The sequence below is a fragment of the Aquarana catesbeiana genome, linkage group LG03 (genome assembly GCF_042186555.1).
Source record: "Aquarana catesbeiana isolate 2022-GZ linkage group LG03, ASM4218655v1, whole genome shotgun sequence".
Classification (NCBI taxonomy): domain Eukaryota; kingdom Metazoa; phylum Chordata; class Amphibia; order Anura; family Ranidae; genus Aquarana; species Aquarana catesbeiana.
In genome coordinates this window covers 687,134,159-687,162,110 of record NC_133326.1, presented here as the reverse complement: position 1 = coordinate 687,162,110, position 27,952 = coordinate 687,134,159, and the positions used below count along the sequence as shown (strand labels likewise).

General features: G+C 45.5%; 1 protein-coding gene across 1 annotated transcript in view; it reads right to left on the bottom strand.

Moving 5' to 3' along the window:
• The window catches only part of LOC141133563 (vitelline membrane outer layer protein 1 homolog), a 29,824-nt gene that overhangs the window by 745 nt on the left and 1,127 nt on the right, over positions 1–27,952 (bottom strand). The window contains exon 2 of the mRNA XM_073623023.1: positions 26,429–26,535. Within this exon, the coding sequence (XP_073479124.1) occupies positions 26,429–26,535 (107 nt within the window). The remainder of the gene's footprint in view (positions 1–26,428; positions 26,536–27,952) is intronic.

Here is a 27,952-nt window from a genome sequence, read left to right as displayed (position 1 = left end):
ACAGAAACACTGGAGGCCACCATCAATACAGCTAACCCATAGGAATGAATGAGGTTGTGGTCACATGCACAGTGTGAATAGGAGCCAGCTGGTATTCTTTCTGGAGGCTGTATGATGCCGGTCAGGACTATACAGCAAAAATTACTAGATTAAGGCTGAAGGTAAGCACGGTATTGGGTAAGCTGCACTCAATGGGGTGAGGGAATTTATTAACCCCCTGAGTGACTGAGGGTAAAACAAATCCTAACGCCTGAGCACAATTTATCAGCTTTGACATGTGTTAGTAAAACTGTATATATCTTCAATTCACAACTGCTTTGTGTATGCAGGTGGATTATACAATGTTTTTTTTTTTTTTCAGGAAAAATTGGGCTTTCTTTGTGCGGTATATTGTTATGGATGTCTCCTGAATTTTTTTATAATCAAAGCTAGTGGCAGCCGCTCATAAGGGGCTCAGGGAAGCTACCCCCCTAATCTATGCGCCCGACCCCTAATCTCCATGCAGGGTGCCGGATGCATGGATTTCAATGTTTTTTTTTTTTTTGAAGCACATGATTAGAGCCTGAGGTTCTAATTGGCTTCAAAAAGGGTGGGCTCGGGGCGCAGAGCACTGCACACCATGCCCACCCACTTGTGTGACATTAGCAAATTAGTATTCGCTAATGTCTTCCTGCTTCTCCTCCCAGCCAATCAGGAAGCGGGTCCTGAAACCCGATTGGTCGGGATTTCTAAGACCAGTTTGCCTGGGAGGAGAAGCGACCGCCGGGACTCGGGAGGAGATGCAGGGGGAAGCCTCCGAAGCGATGACCTGGATTTAGTAATTTCAGGGCTGGCAGACGGCTGCCAGTGACGGGTAAATGAAGTGCCGATCGATCGAGCGACTGGGGGGCCAGCCACCACTGATCAAAGGATCAAAGGAAAACTGGCCCAAAATAGTAAAACAATCCTTATTTTTTTAAATTTAGCTGTACTGTATAATGTTTGCTATTACCATAATTTTCCACCAAAGAATAACCCAAAATAAATTTTCCTTCTCCTGACGATCGCAGCGATACTGCACACTTGTATGTTATTTGTTGTTTGCACCCGTAGTAGAGCCCAGAAATAATGGTGCACGTTTTGCTTTTTTTTTATGTTTCCTAAAACCTAGGACACATGATCAGAAAATCGGACCAAAAATACCACTTTAGAAGCAATTGTATGATATTTTTAGATTGTAAGCTCTAAGGAGCAGGGCCCTCTGAATCCTACTGTATTAAAGTGTATTGTATTTGTACTGTCTACCAGTGGCAGCTGGTGGGGGTGCGGCAAATGATCCACCCGCCGACACTATTGTTGCCGGGTATAATAGCCGTCGCTATTGTCATACAACTGGGTGGGCTTCAGGCACAGTACTCTGCGCCCCGAGCCCACTCTTTTTTGAAGCCTATTAGAACCTCTGGCTGGGCCGGACACATGGATAGGGCTGCGTCTGTGTGCCCCTAATGGACGGGCCACCACTGCTGTCTACGCTCAAGTTGTAAAGCGCTACGTAAACTGTCGGCCCTATATAAATCCTGTATAATAATAATAATAATCTGATAATTAGTACACAGCTTTTGAGAGCTGATCACGACAGTTCATCGAAAATAATCAAAAGACAAAAAATGTTCTCGTACGACACCAAAACAAACTATTTTCATTTAATTAGTACAGTTTTCGTCCGAAAAAAATCGGAAGAGCAAGACCGTGCATGTTCGGAAATGAAAGAATACATTACAATATGACACAACACATTACATCACTTCCAAAGTTGTATTTTGTCATATGAGAATTTTTGTAAATTTAGTAACCACTTCATTTTCATGATGAGAATAAAATGCAAAAAAAAAAAAAACAGACGATCATTCGACTGAAATTCTTATTGTGTGTACAAGGCTTAAAACACACTGACACTAAGGGCCCTTTCACACTGAGCTGCCCCGGGCATCAGCGGTAAAATGCCACTATTTTTAGTGGCGCTTTACTGTCGTTTTTGCGGCGCAGCCGCTAGTGGGGTCGCTTTTAACCCCCACTAGCGGCCGAAAAAAGGGTTAAAACCGCCCGCAAATCGCTGCTACAGCGGTTCAGCGGCACTGCCCATTGATTTCAAAGGACAGGTGCGCTTTAGAAGTTCACCACTCCTAATGCGCTCCAAAGAAGCTGCTTGCGGGACTTTTTCTGACGCCCTGCCAGCGCACCGCTCCAGTGTGAATGGAGCCGCTGTTTCAGGTCACTTTGCAGGCGCTATTTTTAACGCTATATCGCCTACAAAGCGCCTCAGTGTGAAAGGGGTCTAACTGATACTAATTTAAACAATGTTTTAAAAGAAAAAAAAAATTCTACCCAAAATATACTGATCGCGACTGTTGACCCTTACCTTGACCCTAACTAACCCTGGCACTGACCTAGATCAAACCTTGATTTCGTTTTTTTTTCTTTTTGTACACACTTGTGTATATTTACATCTTCATCTCCTGCAAGGTGAGGAAGATACAATGTATCTTTCTCTCCATTCAGAAAAAAAGTAAACCCATGGGTGGACTGCCCAGTGACTGATCACTGTGATAGCCAATCAGAGGCTATCACAGCAATCAGGTGACCGGGAACCAGGAGTTCAAGGTCCTGATCGTTATTACAGGACCTGGGGCTCCTGGTGAGAGCCTGGCCTCCGTTCTGGGAGCCCGATGTGCGGCATGCTCTCAACACAAAGACATGTACGCAGATATGCGGCCTCCCGGATAGTGAGGCAGCATATCTGTGTATCATCAGTGGGAAAGGGTTAAAGGACAACTTCACCGGACACTGTAATTAAAATGAATTCTGATTGTGGTTGGTGTTAGCACAGCAATTAACTAGGCTTGTATCACAATCCACTTCTCACCTAAGAGTTGCGATGGAGGAATTTCTCTGAAATCTAAATGGTGGAGAAGAAGACAAATCCAGCCTTCTTCAAGGGTCTGACCATCCCATTCATTTGGATTTTTCTTTTATGGCAGTTCATTGGGAAAACTATATATATATATATATATATATATATATATATATATATATATATATATGAAAGGTAATGTCCCTGCCCATGCCTGCTGGACCATGAGTCAGCGGTAATATGCACCTTACTGCTGACCGCCCTGTCCAACGAGGCCAAAACATTGCCTTCCACATGCCGGTAGAGAGCCGGAATGGCCTTCCCTGAAAAGAAATGGCATCTTGGATCCTGCCACTGAGGTACAGCACATTCCACAAATTCACGGAAGGGGGCAGAGTCTACCAGCTGAAAAGGCAGCAGTTGCAGTGCTAGCAATTTGGCCAAGCTAGCATTCAGACGCTGATCATGTGGATGGCTGGGACCGAATTTCTTTTTACGGTTTAGCAACTAGGGTAGGAAAATTTGCCTGCTAAAATCAGATGGAGGTGTACTGATAGCATATTGGCTGAAAGTGCTTGGGACACCTATTGCTATACCTTCATTTCTCTCAGTGCAGGTTTTTGAGAGAACTGGAGGTATAGTGGGTTTGGGGATCCCAGATGAGGAGCACGGAGAAGCCCGCCTTTTTCTTTGATGTGGGTCTTTCAAGTGCTGTTGCCAACGGACTGAATGGGAGATCGTCATATGTCTGGTCAAGCATGTGGTGCCCAAGCAGCTGCTGTTCTGGCCACGCTTGACCTGCTTCAGACATAGGTTGCAAACAGCAACCTATGTTTCTGTCTGGTCAAGCATGTGGTGCAATCTGCTGCACACGTGTCAAAAAAGGCCCACACCAAGGAACTTTTCAAAATCAGCGGGGAGTCAGCAGCGTCCTGCACCTGCGGAGCTCTGCGGTGTGATGCAGAAGGGTGGCTGCCCTTAATCTGCCCCCTAGAGGACATCCTGCCTCGTTGGAGTTGTGCCTCCTCCACCTCCTCTCTTCTATCAGGCACCCAAGTAGAGTTAGTGACCTCATCATCCCCTCTCTCCTCGTCACTGGAGCAAACTTGGAAGTATGCTGCGGCTGGGGGAACATGACTGCCAGTTTCTAGTCCTTCTTGGGCACCCCCTCTCTCTAGGCTCATTTTACTCCTTTTCTCAACCTGGGAAACAACATCAGAACCTTCCAATCGCTGCGCATCCTCCATCAGCATGTACCCGACTCTGGTCAAATAGTTCGGGGGACTCCTCTGTGCATGATGCTGGGGCTAGGGAAGGAGTGACTGTGGACAAGGAGCCAGTGGAATAGGCCACTTTGGCAGCTGCATTGGTAGGCAAACTACTCTGAGCCTGGGTGACAGAGGATGAGGAGGATGAGGACGGCTTTGTTATCCACTCCCCCAACTCTTCTGCATGTTCTGGCTCAATAACATGCCCAGCAGCAGAAAAAAAGGACAAGTGTGCCCCACAACCACCTGCAGAAGATGCACCATGTCCGCGACCAGCACTGTTGACTGTAGACACAGAGCCTGCTTGCCCTCTTTTAGTGGCCTCTGAGCGCCTACCTCTTCTTGGTGGCCTTCCGGACATGATGTATGTTTTGTTTGGCAACACCACACTGCACTGTATTGTGTGCTGTGTACACCACCAGAAAAGTAGTAGCCACTGCACTACGGTTGCACTGTATTGTGTAATGTGTACACCACCAGAAAAGTAGTAGCAACTGCATTACGGCTGCACTGTTTTGTGTGCTGTGTACACCACCAGAAAAGTAGTAGCAACTGCACTATGGTTGCACTGTATTGTGTAATATGTACACCACCAGAAAAGTAGAAGCAACTGCACTACGGCTGCACTGTTTTGTGTGCTGTGTACACCACCAGACAAGTAGTAGCAACTGCACTATGGCTGCACTGTATTGTGTGATGCGTACACCACCAGAAAAGTAGGAGCAACTGCACTATGGTTGCACTGTTTTGTGTAATGTGTACACCACCAGAAAAGTAGGAGCAACTGCACTACGGCTGCACTGTTTTGTGTGCTGTGTACACCACCAGAAAAGTAGTAGCAACTGCACTACGGCTGCACTGTATTGTGTGATGCGTACACCACCAGAAAAGTAGTAGCAACTGCACTACGGCTGCACTGTATTGTGTAATGTGAACACCACCAGAAAAGTAGTAGCAACTGCACTACGGCTGCACTGTATTGTGTAATGTGTACACCATCAGAAAAGTAGGAGCAACTGCACTACGGCTGCACTGTATTGTGTGATGTGTACACCACCAAAAAGTAGTAGCAACTACACTACAGTTGCACTGTATTGTTTAATGTGTACACCACCAGAAAAGTAGTAGCAACTGCACTACGGCTGCACTGTATTGTGTAATGTGTACACCATCAGAAAAGTAGGAGCAACTGCACTACGGCTGCACTGTATTGTGTGATGTGTACACCACCAAAAAGTAGTAGCAACTACACTACAGTTGCACTGTATTGTTTAATGTGTACACCACCAGAAAAGTAGTAGCAACTGCACTACAGTTGCACTGTATTGTGTAATGTATACACCACCAGAAAAATAGTAGCAACTGCACTACATCTGCACTGTTTTGTGTGCTGTGCACACCACCAGAAAAATAGTAGCAACTGCACTATATCTGCACTGTTTTGTGTGCTTTGTACACCACAAGAAAAGGAGTAGCAACTGCACTACGGTTGCACTGTTTTGTGTGCTGTGAACACCACCAGAAAAGTAGTAGCAACTACACTACCATTGCACTGTATTGTGTAATGTGTACACCACCAGAAAAGGAGTAGCAACTGCACTACGGTTGCACTGTATTGTGTGCTGTATACACCACCAGAAAAGTAGTAGCAACTGCACTATGGCTGCACTGTATTTTGTAATGTGTACACCACCAGAAAAGTAGTAGCAACTGCACTACGGCTGCACTGTATTTTGTAATGTGTACACCACCAGAAAAGTAGTAGCAACTACACTACGGCTGCACTGTATTGTGTAATGTGTACACCACCAGAAAAGTAGTAGCAACTGCACTACGGTTGCACTGTATTGTGTAATGTGTACAGCACCAGAAAAGTAGTAGCAACTGCACTACGGTTGCACTGTATTGTGTAATGTATACACCACCAGAAAAATAGTAGCAACTGCACTACATCTGCACTGTTTTGTGTGCCGTGCACACCACCAGAAAAGTAGTGGCAACTGCACTATGGCTGCACTGTATTGTGTGATGTGTACACCACCAGAAAAGTAGTAGCAACTACTCTACGGTTGCACTGTATTGTGTGCTGTGTACACCACCAGAAAAGTAGTAGCAACTGCACTACGGTTGCACTGTATTGTGTAATGTATACACCACCAGAAAAATAGTAGCAACTGCACTACATCTGCACTGTTTTGTGTGCTGTGCACACCACCAGAAAAGTAGTGGCAACTGCACTATGGCTGCACTGTATTGTGTGCTGTGTACACCACCAGAAAAGTAGTAGCAACTACACTACGGTTGCACTGTATTGTGTAATGTGTACACCACCAGAAAAGTAGTAGCAACTGCACTACGGTTGCACTGTATTGTGTAATGTGTACACCACCAGAAAAATAGTAGCAATTGCACTATATCTGCACTGTGTCAGAGAGGTTACCTGGTTGGGCGTCGGTGCGCGCCGGGGCCCGTTGGTGCGCGCGTTCCTGTGCGTGCTGGGGCGCGTGCTTCTGGGGGCACTGGCGCATCTAAACTGGCTGGCCGCGTTGTGCATGGTGGTGCTGGTGTGCGCGCCGGTGTCCGGGGGCGCGCTCGGGCACGTGCGGGTGTGCGGGCGTCTGTGCGTTTGGCGCCAATCAGCCTATTTAGGTCTGCTGTTATCTCTGATCAGTGCTGCCTGATCAACAGCTCTGTGCCTAGTTCCTGTTTCCTGTTTCCTCTTCCTAGTTCCTGTGTTCCTGAGTTCCTGAGTTCCTGATCTGTTGACGACCCAGCTTGCCTTTGGATTCTTCTGACCTCCGCCTGCATCTGACCCCGGCTTGTTTTGACCTTGCTTCTGCCTGCTCCTCCTGTACCTCTGCTGCCCGCCTGTTGCCAAACCCAGCCTGTGCATTGACCTGTCTTTAGCTCCTGCCCAGCATCCGTTGCCTGTGCCTCTAACCATCACCTGCTGACTGAAGACTGCTAGCTTCCGAAATACAGACTCCTGCACAGGCTCTCATACCACTCCGCACTTGTGTGCTTCCTGTCTGCTCTACCAGGGGCCGCAAATCGGATACGTAAGGGAGCCTACCCTCTGCCCAAGTCGACTCTCCGGTCTGGTAAGTGAGAGACCTGACAGTATCAGGCAGCCATGACCGAGTCCGGGCAGGGGGCCTCCCCCATAGATGAACTCTGTAGGCACCTAGCGGGCCTCACCCAGGCAGTCAAAAGCCTACAAGAAGGCTATACCAGATTAGAGGGACAAGTCCAGGCCCTCTCAGCATCTCCTCAAGGAGCAGCGTCTGCTGGCCCTTCCGCAGCACTCTCTGTAGTAATGCTCCCCCCGGTGCCCAGGGTACCCACACCCGAAAAGTTCTTTGGAGAACGTTGCAAGTACCGGGCATTCCGCAACGCATGTGAGCTGTATTTTGCCTTACAACCCCGCACGTTTTCTCTGGAAGCCACAAAGGTGGGGTTCGTCATATCACTACTGACCGGCGAGCCTCAAACTTGGGCTCACCGTTTACTGGAGCAAAAATCCAGATCTCTGGATTCCTTGGATGACCTCTTCCTAGCAATGTCTCAGCTATACGAGGACCCCCAACTAACGGCTACTGCTGAAGCCACCATGCACTCCCTGCAGCAAGGTCGCAGAGCGGCCGAAGACTACGCCGTAGAGTTCAGACGTTGGAGCTCTGATACAGAGTGGAATGACGCGGCCTTGCGTCACCAATATCGGTTGGGGTTATCTGATCCCCTCAAAGATGAACTGGCACGTGTTGGGATACCTCAGACGTTGGATGAGCTCATAAACTTGTCAATCTAGATCGACCGCCGTCTGAGAGAGAGACGTTCAAAGAGGTCCGTTAGCCACCCATGTCCCACTTGGATGTTGCCCAGGGTTCCTAGTGCTCCGAATCAAGTTCCTCCCGCCTCTTCTGCTCCAGCCACAGAAGCTCCAGAACCCATGCAGCTCAGTCTGCTCCGTCCATCCCTGACCCTAGAAGAAAAGACGCGCAGACGTACGCTCAATTTTTGTCTGTACTGCGGAGAACAAGGACATTTTGTGAGGGCCTGCCCCAACAAGAGACGTAAGTGCCTGCCGTCCTCTTCTTTATGTGCACCAGTCTTACCCAGATCTGGTAACCATTTGACACTTTCTGTTATGTTACAGCTTCCTGGAAGGAACATCCCAGTACCGGTCATTATTGACTCAGGAGCATGCAGCGGCTTCATTGACCGAACCTTTGTTGATAACCATAGTATTCCTCTCCAACCCAAGGCCCAGGGACTTGCAGTATTCTTAGCAGACGGTTCCACCCTCAGCTCCGGACCAGTTACCCAGGAGACCGTTCCCTTACTGGCCACTATTGGCCCGGAACATCAGGAACTCTTACGCCTGGATGTCATCTCCTCTCCCCTCTTTCCAATTATCCTAGGAATGCCTTGGCTGCAAGCTCACAATCCCAGCATCGACTGGTCCACAGGAAAGATTCAGTTTCTCTCCAATTACTGCAAACAACACAGTCTACTGGGAACACCCATTACACCATCTCAGTGCCTTTGCTTAGACTCCGATACCAAGCTTTACCAATCCCTTCCCAAGCCCTACCGGGATTTCCTGGATGTGTTCAGCAAGAAGGGGGCAGAGACTCTCCCGGTACACAGGCCCTATGACTGCCCAATAGAACTCTTACCCGGAACTGAAGTTCCCTTCGGAAGGATTTTTCCTTTAACTGAGCAGGAGCTGGGCACCCTGAAAACCTATATAGATGAAAACCTAAAGAAGGGATTCATTCGCCCCTCCACATCTCCTGCAGGTGCGGGCATCTTCTTCGTTGAGAAGAAGGATCACTCCCTACGTCCCTGCATCGACTACTGGGAATTAAATAAAATTACCATAAAAAACAGATATCCGCTACCCTTAGTACCTGAACTGTTTCAAAGATTGGGGTCCGCTACAGTTTTCACCAAGTTGGATCTCCGCGGAGCCTACAATTTGATCCGCATAAGAGAGGGGGACGAGTGGAAGACGGCTTTTCGTACTCGATTCGGGCACTTTGAGTACCTCGTCATGCCCTTTGGCCTGTGTAACGCACCAGCCACCTTCCAACACTTCGTTAATGATGTCTTCCGTGACTTTCTGGACCTGTACGTCATAGTCTATCTGGACGATATTCTGTTTTTTTCCGCTTCCCTGATCGACCACCGCAGACATGTACGAAACGTACTTACCCGACTCAGGCAATATGGGCTTTATGCCAAACTCGAAAAATGTGAGTTTGAGCTCCAATCTATTCAGTTTCTAGGCCTGGTGATCTCTCCCGAGGGTATCAAGATGGACCCTCAAAAAGTATCCACTATCCTGGATTGGCCTGCACCTGTAGATAAGAAAGGAGTATAGCGCTTTATTGGCTTCGCCAATTTCTATAGGAAGTTCATCAAAGGATTTTCTTCGATAATAACCCCCATCACTGAACTCATCAGACAAGGGACCCGGTTTTGCTGGACTCCTAAGGCGCAGCTGGCCTTTGAAGAACTCAAGGCTTTGTTTACCTCAGCCACCATTCTTAAACATCCCAATCCAGCCCTACCTTTCGTATTGGAAGTTGACGCATCCGAAATTGCGGTAGGAGCTGTGCTCTCGCAAAGACAAGGCGCCAAAACTCTCCTGTACCCTGTGGGGTTTTTCTCACGTAAACTTTCATCTTCAGAAAAGAATTACGACGTGGGAGATCGGGAACTTCTAGCCATCAAAGCAGCTTTAGAAGAATGGCGTTATCTTCTGGAGGGTGCTGCTCACCCCATTTTGGTCTACACAGACCATAAAAATTTAGAATACCTGAGAACGGCTAAGAGACTAAAACCTCGGCAGGCCAGATGGGCACTTTTTTTTTTGCGATTCCAATTCCACATTACCTACAGACCCGGATCCAAGAATGTCAAGTCTGACGCACTCTCTCGCATGTTCCACGACTCAGAAAAAGCCCTACCTCCAGACACCATCCTCCCTTCTGGGAATTTCCTGCTGCTTCAAGAAGATCTTGTCTCTCAAATTAGACGGGCCTCTATGGGAATGACACCACCTGCTGAAGCTCGTGCCAAAGATGGGCTGTTTTGGTATGAAAACAAAATTGTGGTCCCTGAGGAGCTAAAAGTACAGGTGTTAGAACTTTGCCATGATCACAAGTTGGCTGGACACTTTGGCTCACGAAAAACAATCGATCTAGTACAACGTACCTTCTGGTGGCCTCATCTTGTTAAAGATTGCAAGGAGTATGTTGATTCTTGTAATACCTGTGCCAGAAGCAAGAATAGCCGGGCAAGGACGTGGGGTCTGTTAAAACCTTTACCGGTCCCAGAGAGGCCGTGGACCATGATTTCAATGGACTTCATTGTTGAACTCCCCCCATCAGAAGGGTTTTCTTCCATCTTTGTTGTGGTAGATAGCCTGTCTAAGATGGCCCATTTCCTTCCCATGAAGGGTACCCCCTCGGCTATGGAAACAGCTACTATCTTTATCAGAGAAATTATCAGATTACATGGAGTACCAACGAACATAGTTTCTGACCGTGGTGCCCAGTTCACCTCCAGATTCTGGAAAGCCCTCTGCGGCTCCTTGGAAATTGAATTAGCATTCTCCTCGGCAGTCAAATGGGCAAACTGAAAGGACGAATCAGACCTTGGAGCAATATCTCCGCTGTTTTTCTGCATTCTCCCAGGACGATTGGGCCTCCCTGCTCCCTATCGCAGAGTTCTCTTACAATAATTCATTGCACTCAGCTACCAATCAAACACCATTCTATGCTAATTACGGCTTCCACATGTCCTTTTTGCCTGGGTCAATACCCGAGTGCTCTGTCCCTGCAGTGTCTGAAACTTTGGATTTCTTTTCAACAAACAATAAACTACTACAGGACACCATGGCCAAGGCTCAGGAATACTACAAGAGGATGTTCGACAGGAAGAGGCGTGGAGAGCTTGTCTTGGAACCCGGCAACCCAGTTTGGTTATCCACCGCTAACCTGAAGTTGGCCTGTCCGTTCAGAAAACTAGGCCCTAAGTACTTGGGTCCTTTTTTGGTTAAGAGGAAGATTAACAACGTGGCCTATGAACTTGACCTGCCTAACTCCCTGAAGATACATCCAGTCTTCCACGTGTCTCTTTTGAAACCGGTTACTCCCAATTCCTTTGTTGGCCGTAGTATCGGTCCACCAGTTGACGGCGAAGAGGAGTTTGAGGTGGAGGCAATTTTAGATTGCAGAAGAAGACGCAACCAAACCCAATACCTCGTAAAGTGGAAGGGCTATGGGCCTGAAGACAACTAATGGGAGCCGGAAAGCAACTTGCATGCCAGAGAGCTCTTGCAGTCATTCAAAGTTTCTCATGCCACAAAGTTGGCCCAGCTGGGCATCCGGAGTCTGCCCTTGAGGAGGGGGCACTGTCAGAGAGGTTACCTGGTTGGGCGTCGGTGCGCGCCGGGGCGCGTTGGTGCGCGCGTTCCTGTGCGTGCTGGGGCACGTGCTTTTGGGGGCACTGGCGCGTCTAAACTGGCTGGCCGCATTGTGCATGGTGGTGCTGGTGTGCGCGCCGGTGTCCGGGGGCGCGCTCGGGCGCGTGCGGGCGTCTGTGCGTATCGGCACGTGAACGAGCGCGGCGTTTGGCGCCAATCAGCCTATTTAGGTCTGCTGTTATCTCTGATCAGTGCTGCCTGATCAACAGCTCTGTGCCTAGTTCCTGTTTCCTGTTTCCGGTTACTAGTTCCTGTGTTCCTGAGTTCCTGAGTTCCTGATCTGTTGACGACCCGGCTTGCCTTTGGATTCTTCTGACCTCCGCCTGCATCTGACCCTTGTTTTGACCTTGCTTCTGCCTGCTCCTCCTGTACCTCTGCTGCCCGCCTGTTGCCAAACCCAGCCTGTGCATTGACCTGTCTTTAGCTCCTGCCCAGCATCCATTGCCTGTGCCTCTAACCATCACCTGCTGTCTGAAGACTGCTAGCTTCCGAAATATGGACTCCTGCACAGGCTCTCATACCACTCCGCACTTGTGTGCTTCCTGTCTGCTCTACCAGGGGCCGCAAAGTCGGATACGTAAGGGAGCCTACCCTCTGCCCAAGTGGACTCTCCGGTCTGGTAAGTGAGAGACCTGACACACTGTTTTGTGTGCTGTGTACACCACCAGAAAAGTAGTAGCAACTACACTACGGTTGCACTGTATTGTGTGATGTGTACACCACCAGAAAAGTATTAGCAACTGCACTATGGTTGCACTGTATTGTGTGCTGTGTACACCACCAGAAAAGTAGTAGCAACTGCACTATGGCTGCACTGTATTGTGTAATGTGTACACCACCAGAAAAGTAGTAGCAACTGCACTACGGTTGCACTGTATTTTGTAATGTGTACACCACCAGAAAAGTAGTAGCAACTGCACTACGGTTTCACTGTATTGTGTGCTGTGTACATCACCAGAAAAGTAGTAGCAACTCCACTATGGTTGCCCTGTATTGTGTAATATGTACACCAGCAGAAAAGTAGTAGCAACTGCACTACGTCTGCACCGTTTTGTGTGCTGTGTACACCACCAGAAAAGTAGTAGCAACTGCACTACGGCTGCACTGTATTGTGTGATGTGTACACCACCAGAAAAGTAGTAGCAACTGCACTACAGTTGCACTGTATTGTGTAATGTGTACACCACCAGAAAAGGAGGTGCAACTGCACTACGGTTGCACTGTATTGTGTGCTGTGTACACCACCAGAAAAGTAGTAGCAACTGCACTACGGTTGCACTGTATTTTGTAATGTGTACACCACCAGAAAAGTAGTAGCAACTGCACTATGGTTGTACTGAATTGTGTGCTGTGTACACCACCAGAAAAGGAGTAGCAACTGCACTACGGTTGCACTGTATTGTGTGCTGTGTACACCACCAGAAAAGTAGTAGCAACTGCACTATGGTTGCACTGTTTTGTGTGCTGTGTACACCACCAGAAAAGTAGTAGCAACCACTCTATGGTTGCACTGTATTGTGTACTGTGTACACCACCAGAAAAGTAGTAGCAACTGCACTACGGTTGCACTGTATTGTGTGATGTGTATACCACCAGAAAAGTAGTAGCAACTGCACTACATCTGCACTGTATTTTGTAATGTGTACACCACCAGAAAAGTAGTAGCAACTGCGCTACTTTTGCACTGTAATGTGTACTCCACCAGAAAAATAGTAGCAACTGCACTACATCTGCACTGTTTTGTGTGCTGTGCACACCACCAGAAAAGTAGTAGCAACTGCACTATGGCTACACTGTATTGTGTGCTGTGTACACCACCAGAAAAGTACTAGCAACTGCACTATGGCTGCACTGTATTGTGTAATGTGTATACCACCAGAAAAGTAGTAGCAACTGCACTACATCTGCACTGTTTTGTGTGCTGTGTACACCACCAGAAAAGTCGTAGCAACTGCACTACGGTTGCACTGTATTGTGTGATGTGTACACCACCAGAAAAGTAGTAGCAACTGCACTATGGTTGCACTGTTTTGTGTGCTGTGTACACCACCAGAAAAGGAGTAGCAACTGCACTACGGTTGCACTGTTTTGTGTAATGTGTACACCACCAGAAAAGTAGTAGCAACTGCACTACGGCTGCACTGTATTGTGTAATGTGTACACCACCAGAAAAGTAGTAGCAACCACTCTATGGTTGCACTGTATTGTGTACTGTGTACACCACCAGAAAAGTAGTAGCAACTGCACTACGGTTGCATTGTATTGTGTGATGTGTATACCACCAGAAAAGTAGTAGCAACTGCACTACATCTGCACTGTATTTTGTAATGTGTACACCACCAGAAAAGTAGTAGCAACTGCGCTACTTTTGCACTGTAATGTGTACTCCACCAGAAAAATAGTAGCAACTGCACTACATCTGCACTGTTTTGTGTGCTGTGCACACCACCAGAAAAGTAGTAGCAACTGCACTATGGCTACACTGTATTGTGTGCTGTGTACACCACCAGAAAAGTACTAGCAACTGCCCTATGGCTGCACTGTATTGTGTAATGTGTATACCACCAGAAAAGTAGTAGCAACTGCACTACATCTGCACTGTTTTGTGTGCTGTGTACACCACCAGAAAAGTCGTAGCAACTGCACTACGGTTGCACTGTATTGTGTGCTGTGTACACCACCAGAAAAGTAGTAGCAACTCCACTATGGTTGCCCTGTATTGTGTAATGTGTACACCACCAGAAAAGTAGTAGCAACTGCACTACGTCTGCACTGTTTTGTGTGCTGTGTACACCACCAGAAAAGTAGTAGCAACTGCACTACGGCTGCACTGTATTGTGTGCTGTGTACACCACCAGAAAAGTACTAGCAACTGCACTATGGCTGCACTGTATTTTGTAATGTATATACCACCAGAAAAATAGTAGCAACTGCACTACATCTGCACTGTTTTGTGTGCTGTGCACACCACCAGAAAAGTAGTAGCAACTGCACTACGGTTGCACTGTATTGTGTAATGTGTACACCACCAGAAAAGTAGTAGCAATTGCACTACGGTTGCACTGTATTGTGTGCTGTGTACACCACCAGAAAAGTAGTAGCAACTGCACTACAGTTGCACTGTATTGTGTAATGTGTACACCACCAAAAAAGAAGTAGCAACTGCACTACAGTTGCACTGTATTTTGTAATGTGTATACCACCAGAAAAGTACTAGCAACTGCACTACGGTTGCACTGTATTTCGTAATGTGTACACCACCAGAAAAGTAGTAGCAACTGCACTACGGTTGCACTGTATTGTGTGCTGTGTACACCACCAGAAAAGTAGCAGCAACTGCACTACGGTTGCACTGTATTGTGTGATGTGTACACCACCAGAAAAGTAGTAGCAACTGCACTACGGTTCCACTGTATTGTGTGAGGAGTACACCACCAGAAAAGTAGTAGCAACTGCACTACGGTTGCACTGTATTGTGTAATGTGTACACCACCAGAAAAGTAGTAGCAACTGTACTACAGTTGCACTGTATTTTGTAATGTGTACACCACCAGAAAAATAGTAGCAACTGCACTACATCTGCACTGTTTTGTGTGCTGTGCACACCACCAGAAAAGTAGTAGCAACTGCACTACGGCTGCACTGTATTGTGTAATGTGTACACCACCAGAAAAGTAGTAGCAACTGCACTATGGTTGCACTGTATTGTGTGCTGTGTACACCACCAGAAAAGTACTAGCAACTGCACTATGGCTGCACTGTATTTTGTAATGTGTATACCACCAGAAAAATAGTAGCAACTGCACTGTTTTGTGTGCTGTGCACACCACCAGAAAAGTAGTAGCAACTGTACTACGGTTGCACTGTATTGTGTAATGAGTACAACACCAGAAAAGTAGTAGCAACTGCACTACGGTTGCACTGTATTGTGTGATGTGTACACCACCAGAAAAGTAGTAGCAACTGCACTACGGTTGCACTGTATTGTGTGAGGAGTACACCACCAGAAAAGTAGTAGCAACTGCACTACGGTTGCACTCTATTGTGTAATGTGTACACCACCAGAAAAGTAGTAGCAACTGTACTACAGTTGCACTGTATTTTGTAATGTGTACACCACCAGAAAAATAGTAGCAACTGCACTACATCTGCACTGTTTTGTGTGCTGTGCACACCACCAGAAAAGTAGTAGCAACTGCACTACGGCTGCACTGTATTGTGTAATGTGTACACCACCAGAAAAGTAGTAGCAACTGCACTATGGTTGCACTGTATTGTGTGCTGTGTACACCACCAGAAAAGTACTAGCAACTGCACTATGGCTGCACTGTATTTTGTAATGTGTATACCACCAGAAAGATAGTAGCAACTGCACTACATCTGCACTGTTTTGTGTGCTGTGCACACCACCAGAAAAGTAGTAGCAACTGTACTACGGTTGCACTGTATTGTGTAATGAGTACAACACCAGAAAAGTAGTAGCAACTGCACTACGGTTGCACTGTATTGTGTAATGTGTACACCACTAGAAAAGGAGTAGCAACTGCACTACGGTTGCACTGTATTGTGTGCTGTGTACACCACCAGAAAAGTAGTAGCAACTGCACTACATCTGCACTGTATTGTGTGCTGTGTACACCACCAGAAAAGTAGTAGCAACTGCACTATGGTTGCACTGTAGATATATGGTACACTGGATGCTGCAGAGTGTATATATATATAAATACATACTAGACTGTCTGTATATAGAGTATCTCACAAAAGTGAGTACACCCCTCACATTTTTGTAAATATTTTATATCTTTTCATGTGACAATACTGAAGAAATGACACTTTGCTACAATGTAAAGTAGTGAGTGTACAGCTTGTATAACAGTGTAAATTTGATGTCCCCTCTAAATAACTCAACGCACAGCCATTAATGTCTAAACCACTGGCAACAAAAGTGAGTACACCCCTAAGTGAAAATGTCCAAATTGGGCCCAAAGTGTCAATATTTTCTGTGGCCACCATTATTTTCCAGTAGTGCCTTAACCCTCTCGGGCATGGGGTTCACCAGAGCTTCACAGGTTCCCACTGGAGTCCTCTTCCACTCCTCCATGATGATATCACGGAGCTGATGGATGTTAGAGACCTAGCGCTACTCCACCTTCCAGAATGAAGATAGAAGAAAGAAGAAGCATTTAAATAAAGGAATTGTCAAAAACTGTCTCTTGTCATTTTTAACATTTTTGACAGTTTTTTGTGAAGTGGTAGGGGTACTTTTGTACCCCCTTACCATTTCACACAGGGGGAGGGCCGGGACCTGGGGGTCCCCTTGTTAAAGTTGGCTTCCAGATTCCGATAAGCCCCCCACCCGCAGACCCCCACAACCACCGGACAAGGGTTGTGGGGATAAGGCCCTTGTCCCCATCAACATGGGGACAAGGTGCTTTGGTGGTCTACCCCAAAGCACCCTCCCAATGTTGAGGGCATGTGTCCTGGTATGGTTCAGGAGGGGGGGCGCTCTCTTGTCCCCCCTCTTTTCCTGCAGCCTGCCAGGTTGCATGCTCGGATAAGGGTCTGGTATTGATTTTTGGGGGGACCCCATGCCATTTTTTTTTAATTTTGGCACGGGGTTCCCCTTAAAATCCATACCAGACCTGAAGGGCCTGGTATGGAATTTAGGGGGACCCCCACGTCATTTTTTTTTTTTTTCATTTTGGTTCGGGGTTCCCCTGTGGGGAATTCCCATGCTGTTTTTATCAATGAACTTTTATGTGTATTGTCGGACCGGCAATTCATTAATAGCCGTGAGTAGTTTTAAATGACTTTTTTTCCTTTGAAATGTAATTTTGCTGTCAGACTGTTCTAAACACGGGAAACATGCGTCCCTTTACAGGCATACTATAGACACCCCCCAGGTATGAAATTTAAAGGAATATTACACTTTTATTGTTTCACTTTAAGCATTATTAAAATCAGTGCTCTTGAAAAAACGGACGTTTTTAAAACTTTTTTTTGCATTGATCCATGTCCCCTGGGGCAGGACCCGGGTCCCCAAACACTTTTTATGACAATACCTTGCATATAAGCCTTTAAAATTAGCACTTTTGATTTCTCCCATAGACTTTTAAAAGGGTGTTCCGCAACTTTTGAATTTGCCGTGAACACCCAAAATTGTTCGCTGTTCGGTGAACTGGCGAACAGCCGATGTTCGAGTCGAACATGAGTTCGACTCAAACTCGAAGCTCATCCCTACTCCCTAGTACCAGCAGCATTCATGCAGCCCCAGACCATGACACTCCCACCACCATGCTTGACTGTAGACAAGACACACTTGTCTTTGTACTCCTCACCTGGTTGCCGCCACACACGCTTGACACCATCTGAACCAAATACGTTCATCTTGGCCTCATCAGACCACAGGACATGGTTCCAGTAATCCATGTTCTTAGCCTGCTTGTCTTTAGCCAACTGTTTGCAGGCTTTCTTGTGCATCATCTTTAGAAGAGGCTTCCTTCTGGGACGACAGACATGCAGACCAATTTGATGCAGTATGTGGCGTATGGTCCGAGCACTGACTGGCTGACCCCCCACCCCTTCAACCTCTGCAGCAATGTCGGCATCACTCATATGTCTATTTCCCAAAGCCTCCCTCTGGATATGATGCTGAGCATGTGCACTCAACTTTTTTTGTTGACCATGGTGAGGCCTCTTCTGAGTGGAACCTGTCCTATTAAAAGGCTGTATGATCTTGGCCACCATGCTGCAGCTCAGTTTCAGGGTCTTGGCAATCTTTTTATAGCGTAGGCCATCTTTATATAGAGCAACGATTATTTTTTTCAGATCCTCAGAGAGTTCTTTGCCATGAGGTGCCATGTTGAACTTCTAGTGACCAGTATAAGAGCGTGAGAGCGATAACACCAAATTTAACACACCTGCTCCTCATTCACACCTGAGACATTGTAACAGTAATGAGTCACATGACACCGGGGAGGGAAAATGGCTAATTGGGCCCAATTTGGACATTTTCACTTAGGGGTGTACTCACTTTTGTTGCCAGCAGTTTAGACATTAATGGCTGTGTGTTCAGTTATTTTGAGGGGACAGAAAATTTACACTGTTATACAAGCTGTACACTCACTACTTTACATTGTAGCAAAGTGTCATTTCTTCAGTGTTGTCACATGAAAAGATATAATAAAATATTCACAAAAATGTGAGGGGTGTGCTCACTTTTGTGAGATACTGTATATCAAATACACCGTCTGAAGTAGATTAGAAATAGTACACCACAAAATGCACTGTAGAATGTAGATCTCTAGGCTACACTGACTGGATGCAGAGTATATATATATATATATATATATATATATAAAAATACATATACAGTGGGGATGAAAGTATTTAGACCCCCTTAAATTTTTCACTCTTTGTTATATTGCAGCCATTTGCTAAAATCATTTAAGTTAATTTTTTTTCCTCATTGATGTACACACAGCACCCCATATTGACCGAAAAACACAGAATTGTTGACATTTTTGCAGATTTATTAAAAAAGAAAAACTAAAATATCACATGGTCCTAAGTATTCAGACCCTTTGCTGTGACACTCATATATTTAACTCAGGTGCTGTCCATTTCTTCTGATCATCCTTGAGATGGTTCTACACCTTCATTTGAGTACAGCTGTGTTTGATTATACTGATTGGACTTGATTAGGAAAGCCACACACCTGTCTATATAAGACCTTACAGCTCACAGTGCATGTCAGAGCAAATGAGAATCATGAGGTCAAAGGAACTGCCTGAAGAGCTCAGAGACAAAATTGTGGCAAGGCACAGATCTGGCCAAGGTTACAAAAAAATTTCTGCTGCACTTAAGGTTCCTAAGAGCACAGTGGCCTCCATAATCCTTAAATGGAAGACGTTTGGGACGACCAGAACCCTTCCTAGAGCTGGCGCCCGGCCAAACTGAGCTATCGGGGGAGAAGAGCCTTGGTGAGAGAGGTAAAGAAGAACCCAAAGATCACTGTGGCTGAGCTCCAGAGATGCAGTCGGGAGATGGGAGAAAGTTGTAGAAAGTCAACCATCACTGCAGCCCTCCACCAGTCGGGGCTTTATGGCAGAGTGACCAGACGGAAGCCTCTCCTCAGTGCAAGACACATGAAAGCCCACATGGAGTTTGCTAAAAAAAACATCTGAAGGACTCCAAGATGGTGAGAAATAAGATTCTCTGGTCTGATGAGACCAAGATAGAACTTTTTGGACAGCAAAGAGTCAGCAAAGGGTCTGAATACTGAGGACCATGTGATATTTCAGTTTTTCTTTTTTAATAAATCTGCAAAATTGTCAACAATTCTGTGTTTTTCTGTCAATATGGGGTGCTGTGTGTACATTAATGAGGAAAGAAAATGAACTTAAATGATTTTAGCAAATGGCTACAATATAACAAAGAGTGAAATATATATATATACTCTGCATCCAGTCAGTGTAGCCTAGAGATCTACATTCTACAGTGCATTCCGTGGTGTACTATTTCTAATCTACTTCAGGCGGTGTATTTGATATATGCAGTATCTCACAAAAGTGAGTACACCCCTCTATTTTCCGAATACTTTCCGTCCCCACTGTAACTTGAATTGAATTATATTCCTCCTGCAACCGCTGATTGTCTGCATGAGGGAGAGGAGGAGAAGTGATTTTTCCATATTCCTCCTGCAGCATTCAGTGGCTGCAGGAGGAATATGGAAAAATCACTTCCTCTATATGCAAGCGCCCACCGCTCCTCCTATCTAACTTTTTCTCTGCCCCCCATGCTCTCGGCCCCCTCCTTGTGCTCCCATGCTCTGTCTCCTGTACTCCGGGCCGTCCTTGTGCTCCCTGGCTTCCCCCAATGCTCTCTGGCCCCTCCTTGTGCTCCCATGCTCCGCCCCCTGTTCTATGGCCCCTCCTTGTACTCCCATGCTCCGCTCCCCGGTTCTCTGGCCCCTCCTTGTGCTCCCTGGCTTCCCCGTGCTCTCCACCCCCTCCTTGTGCTCCCATGCTCTGCCCCCTGTTCTCAGCCCCCTCCTTGTGCTCCCTGGCTTCCCCCATGCTCTCTGGCCCCTCCTTGTGCTCCCATGCTCTGCCCCCTGTTCTCAGCCCCCTTCTTGTGCTCCTATGCTCTGCCCCCTGTTCTTCGGCCTCTCCTTGTGCTCCCTGGCTTCCCTCCATGCTCTCCGCCCCTCCTTGCGCTCCAATACTCTGCCACTGTTCTCCGGCCCCTCCTTGTGCACCGCTCACTCCCTCTCTCCCCCCTCCCTCCCTCCTCCCTCTCTCTCTGCACTGTGCTGGGATCCCCCCACTCTCCTTCCTCCCAAGGCATGGGAAATTCTTAGAGGGGTGGGTTGCCACCTTGCTGGTTCCCAGATGTTTTATTGGCTGCATATGTCTGATGGGTGGGTAGGGTGCCCTGGAAGTGGTGCTGATGAACTGTGTGCTAGATCCGTGCATCTTTCTACAGCAATTTTTATTACTTGAATTTTTTTTTCCCATTATGGGCATGAGTGGGGCCTCATGTGCAAGTTTCGCCTAAGGCCTCACAAAGCCTAGAGCCACCTCTGATCGAGGCCTCAGTGGAGCTAGCTTTGCTGAGAGTTTGCTGAAGCTGAGGATCCAGTCTGGTACAATAGGTTGAGAGTTTCTGGAGATTATTGGAAGGAAGCAACTAATTTTCCAAAACATTAGTGGGCACAGACTGGTGAGAGAGGTCCTAGAGACCGTGTGCTCTTGCCATCCCTCTTATGCTAGAGTCAGCGTGTTTAAAAGGGGACATTGTGTCTGGAGTCCTGAAGAGCTCAGTCTATATAATACTCATTGAAAGAAATTTGATTGGATGCCCAAAGAGGAAGAGCAAGTTGCCATCATCTACTTGTGCAAGGACTTAGCTCACAGTTCTACAAAGAAATGTTAGTATCCTCAAATAGTTACTAGTGGTTACTGGAGTATCCTACCATTACCCGCTGCCTATCCAAGTTCTCATTAAAGCCTCAGAAAAAGCCTATCCCTAGAATGGTTAATGAGTTTGAAGAGTGATCAGAATTGTGTTCTTGGCTGCAAGGAAACTTCTGATAAAAGGGATCCTGGCATCTACTTAGTGGCACCTACGGGGTTAGTGCTACATTTGGGGGCTCATCTGAGGTTTTCCTGTACGAAAATTGCAGCAGTTGCTACTGGTAACTGATAGAAGAGAACGGAATAGAAATTTAGGCCAAAATGTATTCTGCTACATGTCTTCCCAATAAGTGTACGTTATTTGGTTTATGCAAAAGTTATAGTCTCTACAAACTATGGGATTTATATTGGAATTTACACAGCTATAGACGCTATACACTAATGGTGGTAATCAGCTACTTATAGTGGGATTATGATAGGGTGGCGGGCAATCTGGCTCTAACAGACACTATTTGGAAGGGTCACTAACTGACACTGGCATTGATAGTGACACTAATAACAGTGATTAGTGATAATACTGTACACTGATACTGTACTAATGACACTGGCTGGGAAGAAGTTAACATCTAGGGATAATCATGAAGGAGTTAACTGTGTGCCTAACAATGTGTAATGTGTGCTGCTTTTACTTTCTGATCTATTTTATTTCCCTGCTTTTCAGGGTGAAGAAACAGCCGGATTGCCGTTCCTATGCACACAGAGTTACAGTATGTGTGTTTGTAAACACAGAACTCTGTGTTATTAGCTAGAAAACGTTTATTTGAAAAAATATATGAATCAATGTTCTAGGTATGAACATTGATATTGAGTTAAATTGTTTAATTTCTAACTATTAAATGTTGATTGTGATGGTGTTACAATCCTTTTGTATTCTATTATTTTTTATCCTATTATTTTAGTGGTCTTATTGTTAGTATATATTTTGATTTTAGATCAATTACTGTATTTATCGGGGTATAACACGCACAGGTGTATAACACACACATTCATTTTAAGAGGGAAGTTTCGGGAAAAAAACTTAAATTTTAAATAAGGAACTTTGAAACAAAATATGGGTCAGTGCCCATCTGCAGCCTCACCATTGCCATCAATGCAGCCTGATCAATGCCCATCTGCAGCCTCATAAGTGCCATCAATGCAGCCTCACAGGTGCCATCAATGCAGCAGCCTCACCATTGCCATCAGTGCAGCCTGATCGATGCCCATCTGCAGCCTAGAGGGGACGGGGGGGGGGCGGGACGAGTGCAGACAGATTACATACAGTGAGAATCTCCTATGATAGACAGAACAGTGGTCCAATGGCGGCCCAGGAGACGGGACTTCCTATTACAGAGGCCGCCAAGTAAACAGGAGATTTTCACTGTATGTAATCTGATGTCACTTGTCCCGTCCCCCTCCCTGTCCCCTCTGAGGCAGCTAAAATTGAAGTATTGGCGTACAACACGTACATGCTTTTTGCACCCGATTTTCAGGGTGAAAAAGTGCATGTTATATGCCAATAAAAACAGTATATATTTTTTATCAATAATGGTTTGCAATATAAATTTATTCCACTAGATCAGTGGTCATCAACATGTCCTCAGGGCCCACTAACAGGCCAGGTTTTATGTTTTACTTTGGGGAGATGGAGACTAGAATACTGCAATCACTGAGCAGAAAATGATATCACCTGTGATGTATTTCAGTTATCTTGCAAACCTGGCCTGTTAGTGGGCCCTGAGGACAGGGTTGATGACCACTGCACTAGATGGCATTGTGGAGGCCAGTTTCCTAATGGCAATATAATTATTGGCCTCCAGGGGGAGTTATTTCTTAACACCCATTGAAATTACTATTTTATTTTGAATTTTATTTATTCATATATTTTTTGATAAACTTTTTCCAACTGATAATAAACATATCCGTTAGTTTAGGGAGTCTTCTTATAAATGTAAATTACTCTGAGTCCGGAATGCTTACCGGCTGTGAGGATTACAACAGATTGGTTATTCATTTTTATGTATATGTATATAAGGAGGAGGGCTCTATCACATGATCCCTGAAAACATCAGACGCTGCTGACGAAACGTGTAGGATCCTGTGATACGTGCCACGTCACTTCCGCCACTGTTTGGAACTCAGGTGGCGTCCCTGCTTTGTTTATGAGCGCGATCTTATCTTCTGTCTTGCAAGAGTAATTCTGTAGTTTAATAATAAATCTTTTAACGATACTACACCATGAGGAGTTTTATTCTTTCTTCCTGATATATACATACCACTCATCTGGCGGTCGTGTTATTCCTGAGCTGCTGTTATCTGGAGAGAATCTGTTTGCTGTTGTTGACTACCTGTAATGGGTGTCAATCCCATCTGGTGAGTAGGATACTTACCTAAACGTCGGTGGAAGGATTTGCACATTTGAAGATATCACAATCAAATTTGTTTGATGATCAGCAGACTGCACTAGCACTTTGTGGGAACAATTTGGTGGTGGATATTGGACTTTTAATACTGAAATAATATTGTATAATTTCACATTCATCATAGTTATGTGTTAGCGCGGTATGGAATCACTATTGTTTTCTTTACACATTTGAGGCTTTGAGCTTTACTACCTGCTGATAATATATATATATTTAATATATTTATTTCAAATTATATGTGCACTGTATATATATTTCCAGGGTGCGCAGGCGGGAGGGGATTGTAAACTCCTTCACATTTTCTTCAGAACTCTGGGTGTGATTGGACACAGCCGATCAGCTGATTTCAGCCAAAATCATTGGCTAAATTCTGTTGTCAAGCTCATGCTGTGTCCAATCACAGCACGGTTTGGCAGGCGGCGTGCTCATATAGGTACATTGTCCGGCCTGCCTGTGCCACCTGTCCGCAGTGAATCTACTGTGGGCAGGCTGCAAGTAGTTAGGCTAGCCGTATACTTTTCAATATGGTTGTACAACCTCCGTACAATCTCTTTTAGAGTTAACAAAAATCTGAGGGTTTACCTATACAGTAAAATCTTGATTTGAGAGCAACTTGGTTTGAGAGCGTTTTTCAAGACAAGGAAAACTTTTAAATAAATTTCGACTTGATTTACAGGTTGTGTCATATCACAAGTGAGTATAAAAGAGAAGAGAGGCTCCTCTATGTTTAGCAATGTGGTTACATTTATTGAAGGTACAACATTTAGCCACATATTGCTGCACTTAGAGGCACCTCTCTTCTCTTTTATACTCTGTATCTCCTGCTGGATTTAGCTTCTAATCCCCTTGTGGAGGCTTCCATTTGTGGATGGACATTTTGTGGTTACACAACCTGGTCACATTGCTATAATCTTTTTATATGGACTATAAACTGAAGGAGCTATGAATAAATGGTTGTGGAACGAACCATTTGAGTTTCCATTATTTCTTATGTGGAAATTTGCTTTGATATACAAGTGCTTTGGATTACAAGCATGTTTCTGGAACCAAATATGCTTGCAATCCAAGGTTTTACTGTATAATCTATTCAATTTATTTCCAACCAGACAGGCCTTTGTACTCCAGAGTTAAAGGAAATTGTACAATCAGATTGTGTAACGTGTAATCAGCTTTACTATCTCAGAAAATCACACATGTATGTGAACCAGCTGTTGGAATATGTTGTGATCCTTTCTGCACTTTTTTAAGTATTTTTAGGATATTAAAAACATATCTTAACCACTTCACATCCCGCATATAGTCATATGACGTCCACAGGGCGGGCGTCATATGACGTCCTGGGCTTCCCAGCCATGTGGGGGGCGTGCGCGCGCCCCCTCTGTGTCCCTCCGGACCTGATGTGCGTGCCCGGCGGCCGCGATGTCCGCCGGGCACCCGTGATTGCCCGTTAACCGACCAGGACTGTGGGTCTAACGTAAACACACAGATCCACATCCTGTCAGGTGAGAGGAGACTGACCATGTGTTCCCAGTACAGAGGAACACCGATCGGTCTCCTCCCCTTGTGAGTCCCCTCCCCCTACAGTTAGATTCACTCCCTAGGACACACAGTTAACCCTTTGATCGCCCCCTAGTGTTAACCCCTTCCCTGCCAGTGACATTTATACAGTAATCAATGCATTTGTATAGCACTGATCACTGTATAAATGCCAATGGTGTCGAAAGTGTTCGATCTGTCCACCGCAATGTCACAGTCACGATAAAAATCACAGATCGCCACCATTACTAGTAAGAAAAAAAAAAAAAAATAATAAAGATGCCATAAAACTATCCCCTATTTTGTAGACACTATAACTTTTGCGAAAAACAATAAATATACGCTTATTGCGATTTTTTTTTTACCAAAAATATGTAGAAGAATACATATCGGCCTAAACTGAGGAATTTTTTTTTTTTTTTTAAATTGGGATATTTATTAAGGCAAAAAGTAAAAAATATTGTGTTTTTTTTCAAACTTGTCGCTCTTCTTTTGTTTATAGCGTAAAAAATAAAAACCGCAGAGGTGATCAAATACCACCAAAAGAAAGCTCTATTTGTGGGGAAAAAATTATAACAATTTCATTTGGGTCCAGTGTTGTATGACCGCGCAATTGTTATTCAAAATGCGACAGAGCTAAAAACTGAAAATTGGCTTGGGCAGGAAGGGGGTGAAAATGCCCGGTATTGAAGTGGTTAATCAGTGAAGGATGCAAGCCCTTTCTTCTTTGTATATTTGGATCTAGTACTGTATATCAATCTGAGAACTGCAGGGAATTTGTGAGTCTCAGATTGCCTGACTGAGGAAATGTCAGTTTTAGATGGACTTGTTTTATTAATGGGTTAAGTGTATGGACATACCTTCCAGTGGTCGATGTTATTTCTGCATAACTCTCCCCAGATTTTGTACAAAACAGTTTGATTGCATTTAGCGCCGTGTCATCTCCATCTCCTTGAGGTGGCTCCACCTTAAACAGACACAAAAGTTTTAGGAAAATATCTTTTTGTTTACTTCTTGGAGAATTATTTTTAATGATATAGACTTTGCAATGAACATGAAAATATGGCGTGTTTAGAGCGTGAGTTTATTTAGAAAGATAAGGGGACATTTCCCTTATGTGCCTACTCTTCCATGTTTTTGCTACTGGATTAGACATTAATGTGTGAAGATAATAAGGTCTGAGCAGCGGCAGCCCGTACATAAGGGGCGCAGGGGCGCCACCCCTCTAATCTCTATGCGCCTGGCCCCTAATCTCCATACAGGGTTTCAGAACGCATAGAGTTCTACGGTTTTATTTTTTTTTTGTGAAGCACATGATTAGAGCTGGAGGCTCTAATTGGCTTCAAAAAGGTTGGGCTCAAGCCCATCTACTTATGACGATAGCGAATCAACATTCGCTATCGTCTTCCTGCTTCTCCTTCCGGCCAATCAGGACCGGAAGCGAGTCCTGAGACAGGATTGGCCGGTAGGAGAAGCTGGGGAAGCCACCAAAGTCGCCCGGGACCTGGGTGGGGTAAGTGCGGGGCTGGCGGTCTTGCGAGCGGGGCTGGTGAGCGGGGCTGGCAGAGGGGCTGGTGGAGGCGGGGGTTGTTTGCCACCCCCCCAAAAAATGAAGACCAGAATGGGGTGTCATAAATTTATATTCCACAATCAAATTATAAGATTCAACGGACTTTAGCTTAAAACACAAACAAGTTATAATAAAAAGTTATTTAGAAAAAGCAGCCACGAGGGCATAATTGTTCCAAGCAACCTCTGCTGCCAGAGTATGTAATTCAATGGCATAGTCGGCAACAGTTCTCGTACTCTGTTTGATGGACATGAGGCACTTGGCAGCAGAAGCGGAGCATTCGGGAACGTCAAATACCCTTTTAAAAGAAGCCACAAATTCAGGGTAACTCAAGACAACAGCTTTTTGCATCTCCCATAGAGGGTTTGCCCAGGCCAAGGCTCTCTCAGAAATCAAAGATATCATGAAACCTACTTTGCTTCTGTCCGTGGGAATCGCCTGGGGAAGCATCTCAAAGTATATCTCAACCTGGTTGAGAAACCTTCTGGACTGGATCATTCCCAAATCGCTGGGGAAGCGGAGCGGAACCAGACATACCTCTTATAGAGGTAATACTCAAGGCGGGTGCCTGCGCAGCAGCAGGGACAGCCTGCAACCTGAGCATTTGTAATGCCAGGGCAAACTGATCCATAGGGTGATCCTGGTCATCCAATCTGGAAAAAATATTACCAACAAGTGGATTGACTGTATCTTCTGAATTCATGGCCTTCGCCTACTGTCAGAAACCATGAATCAGACTCAGACAGAAGTACAGTTAAATCTCATTTGTTTAATAATAATAATAATAATAATAATAAAAAGGTAAACAGAGTAA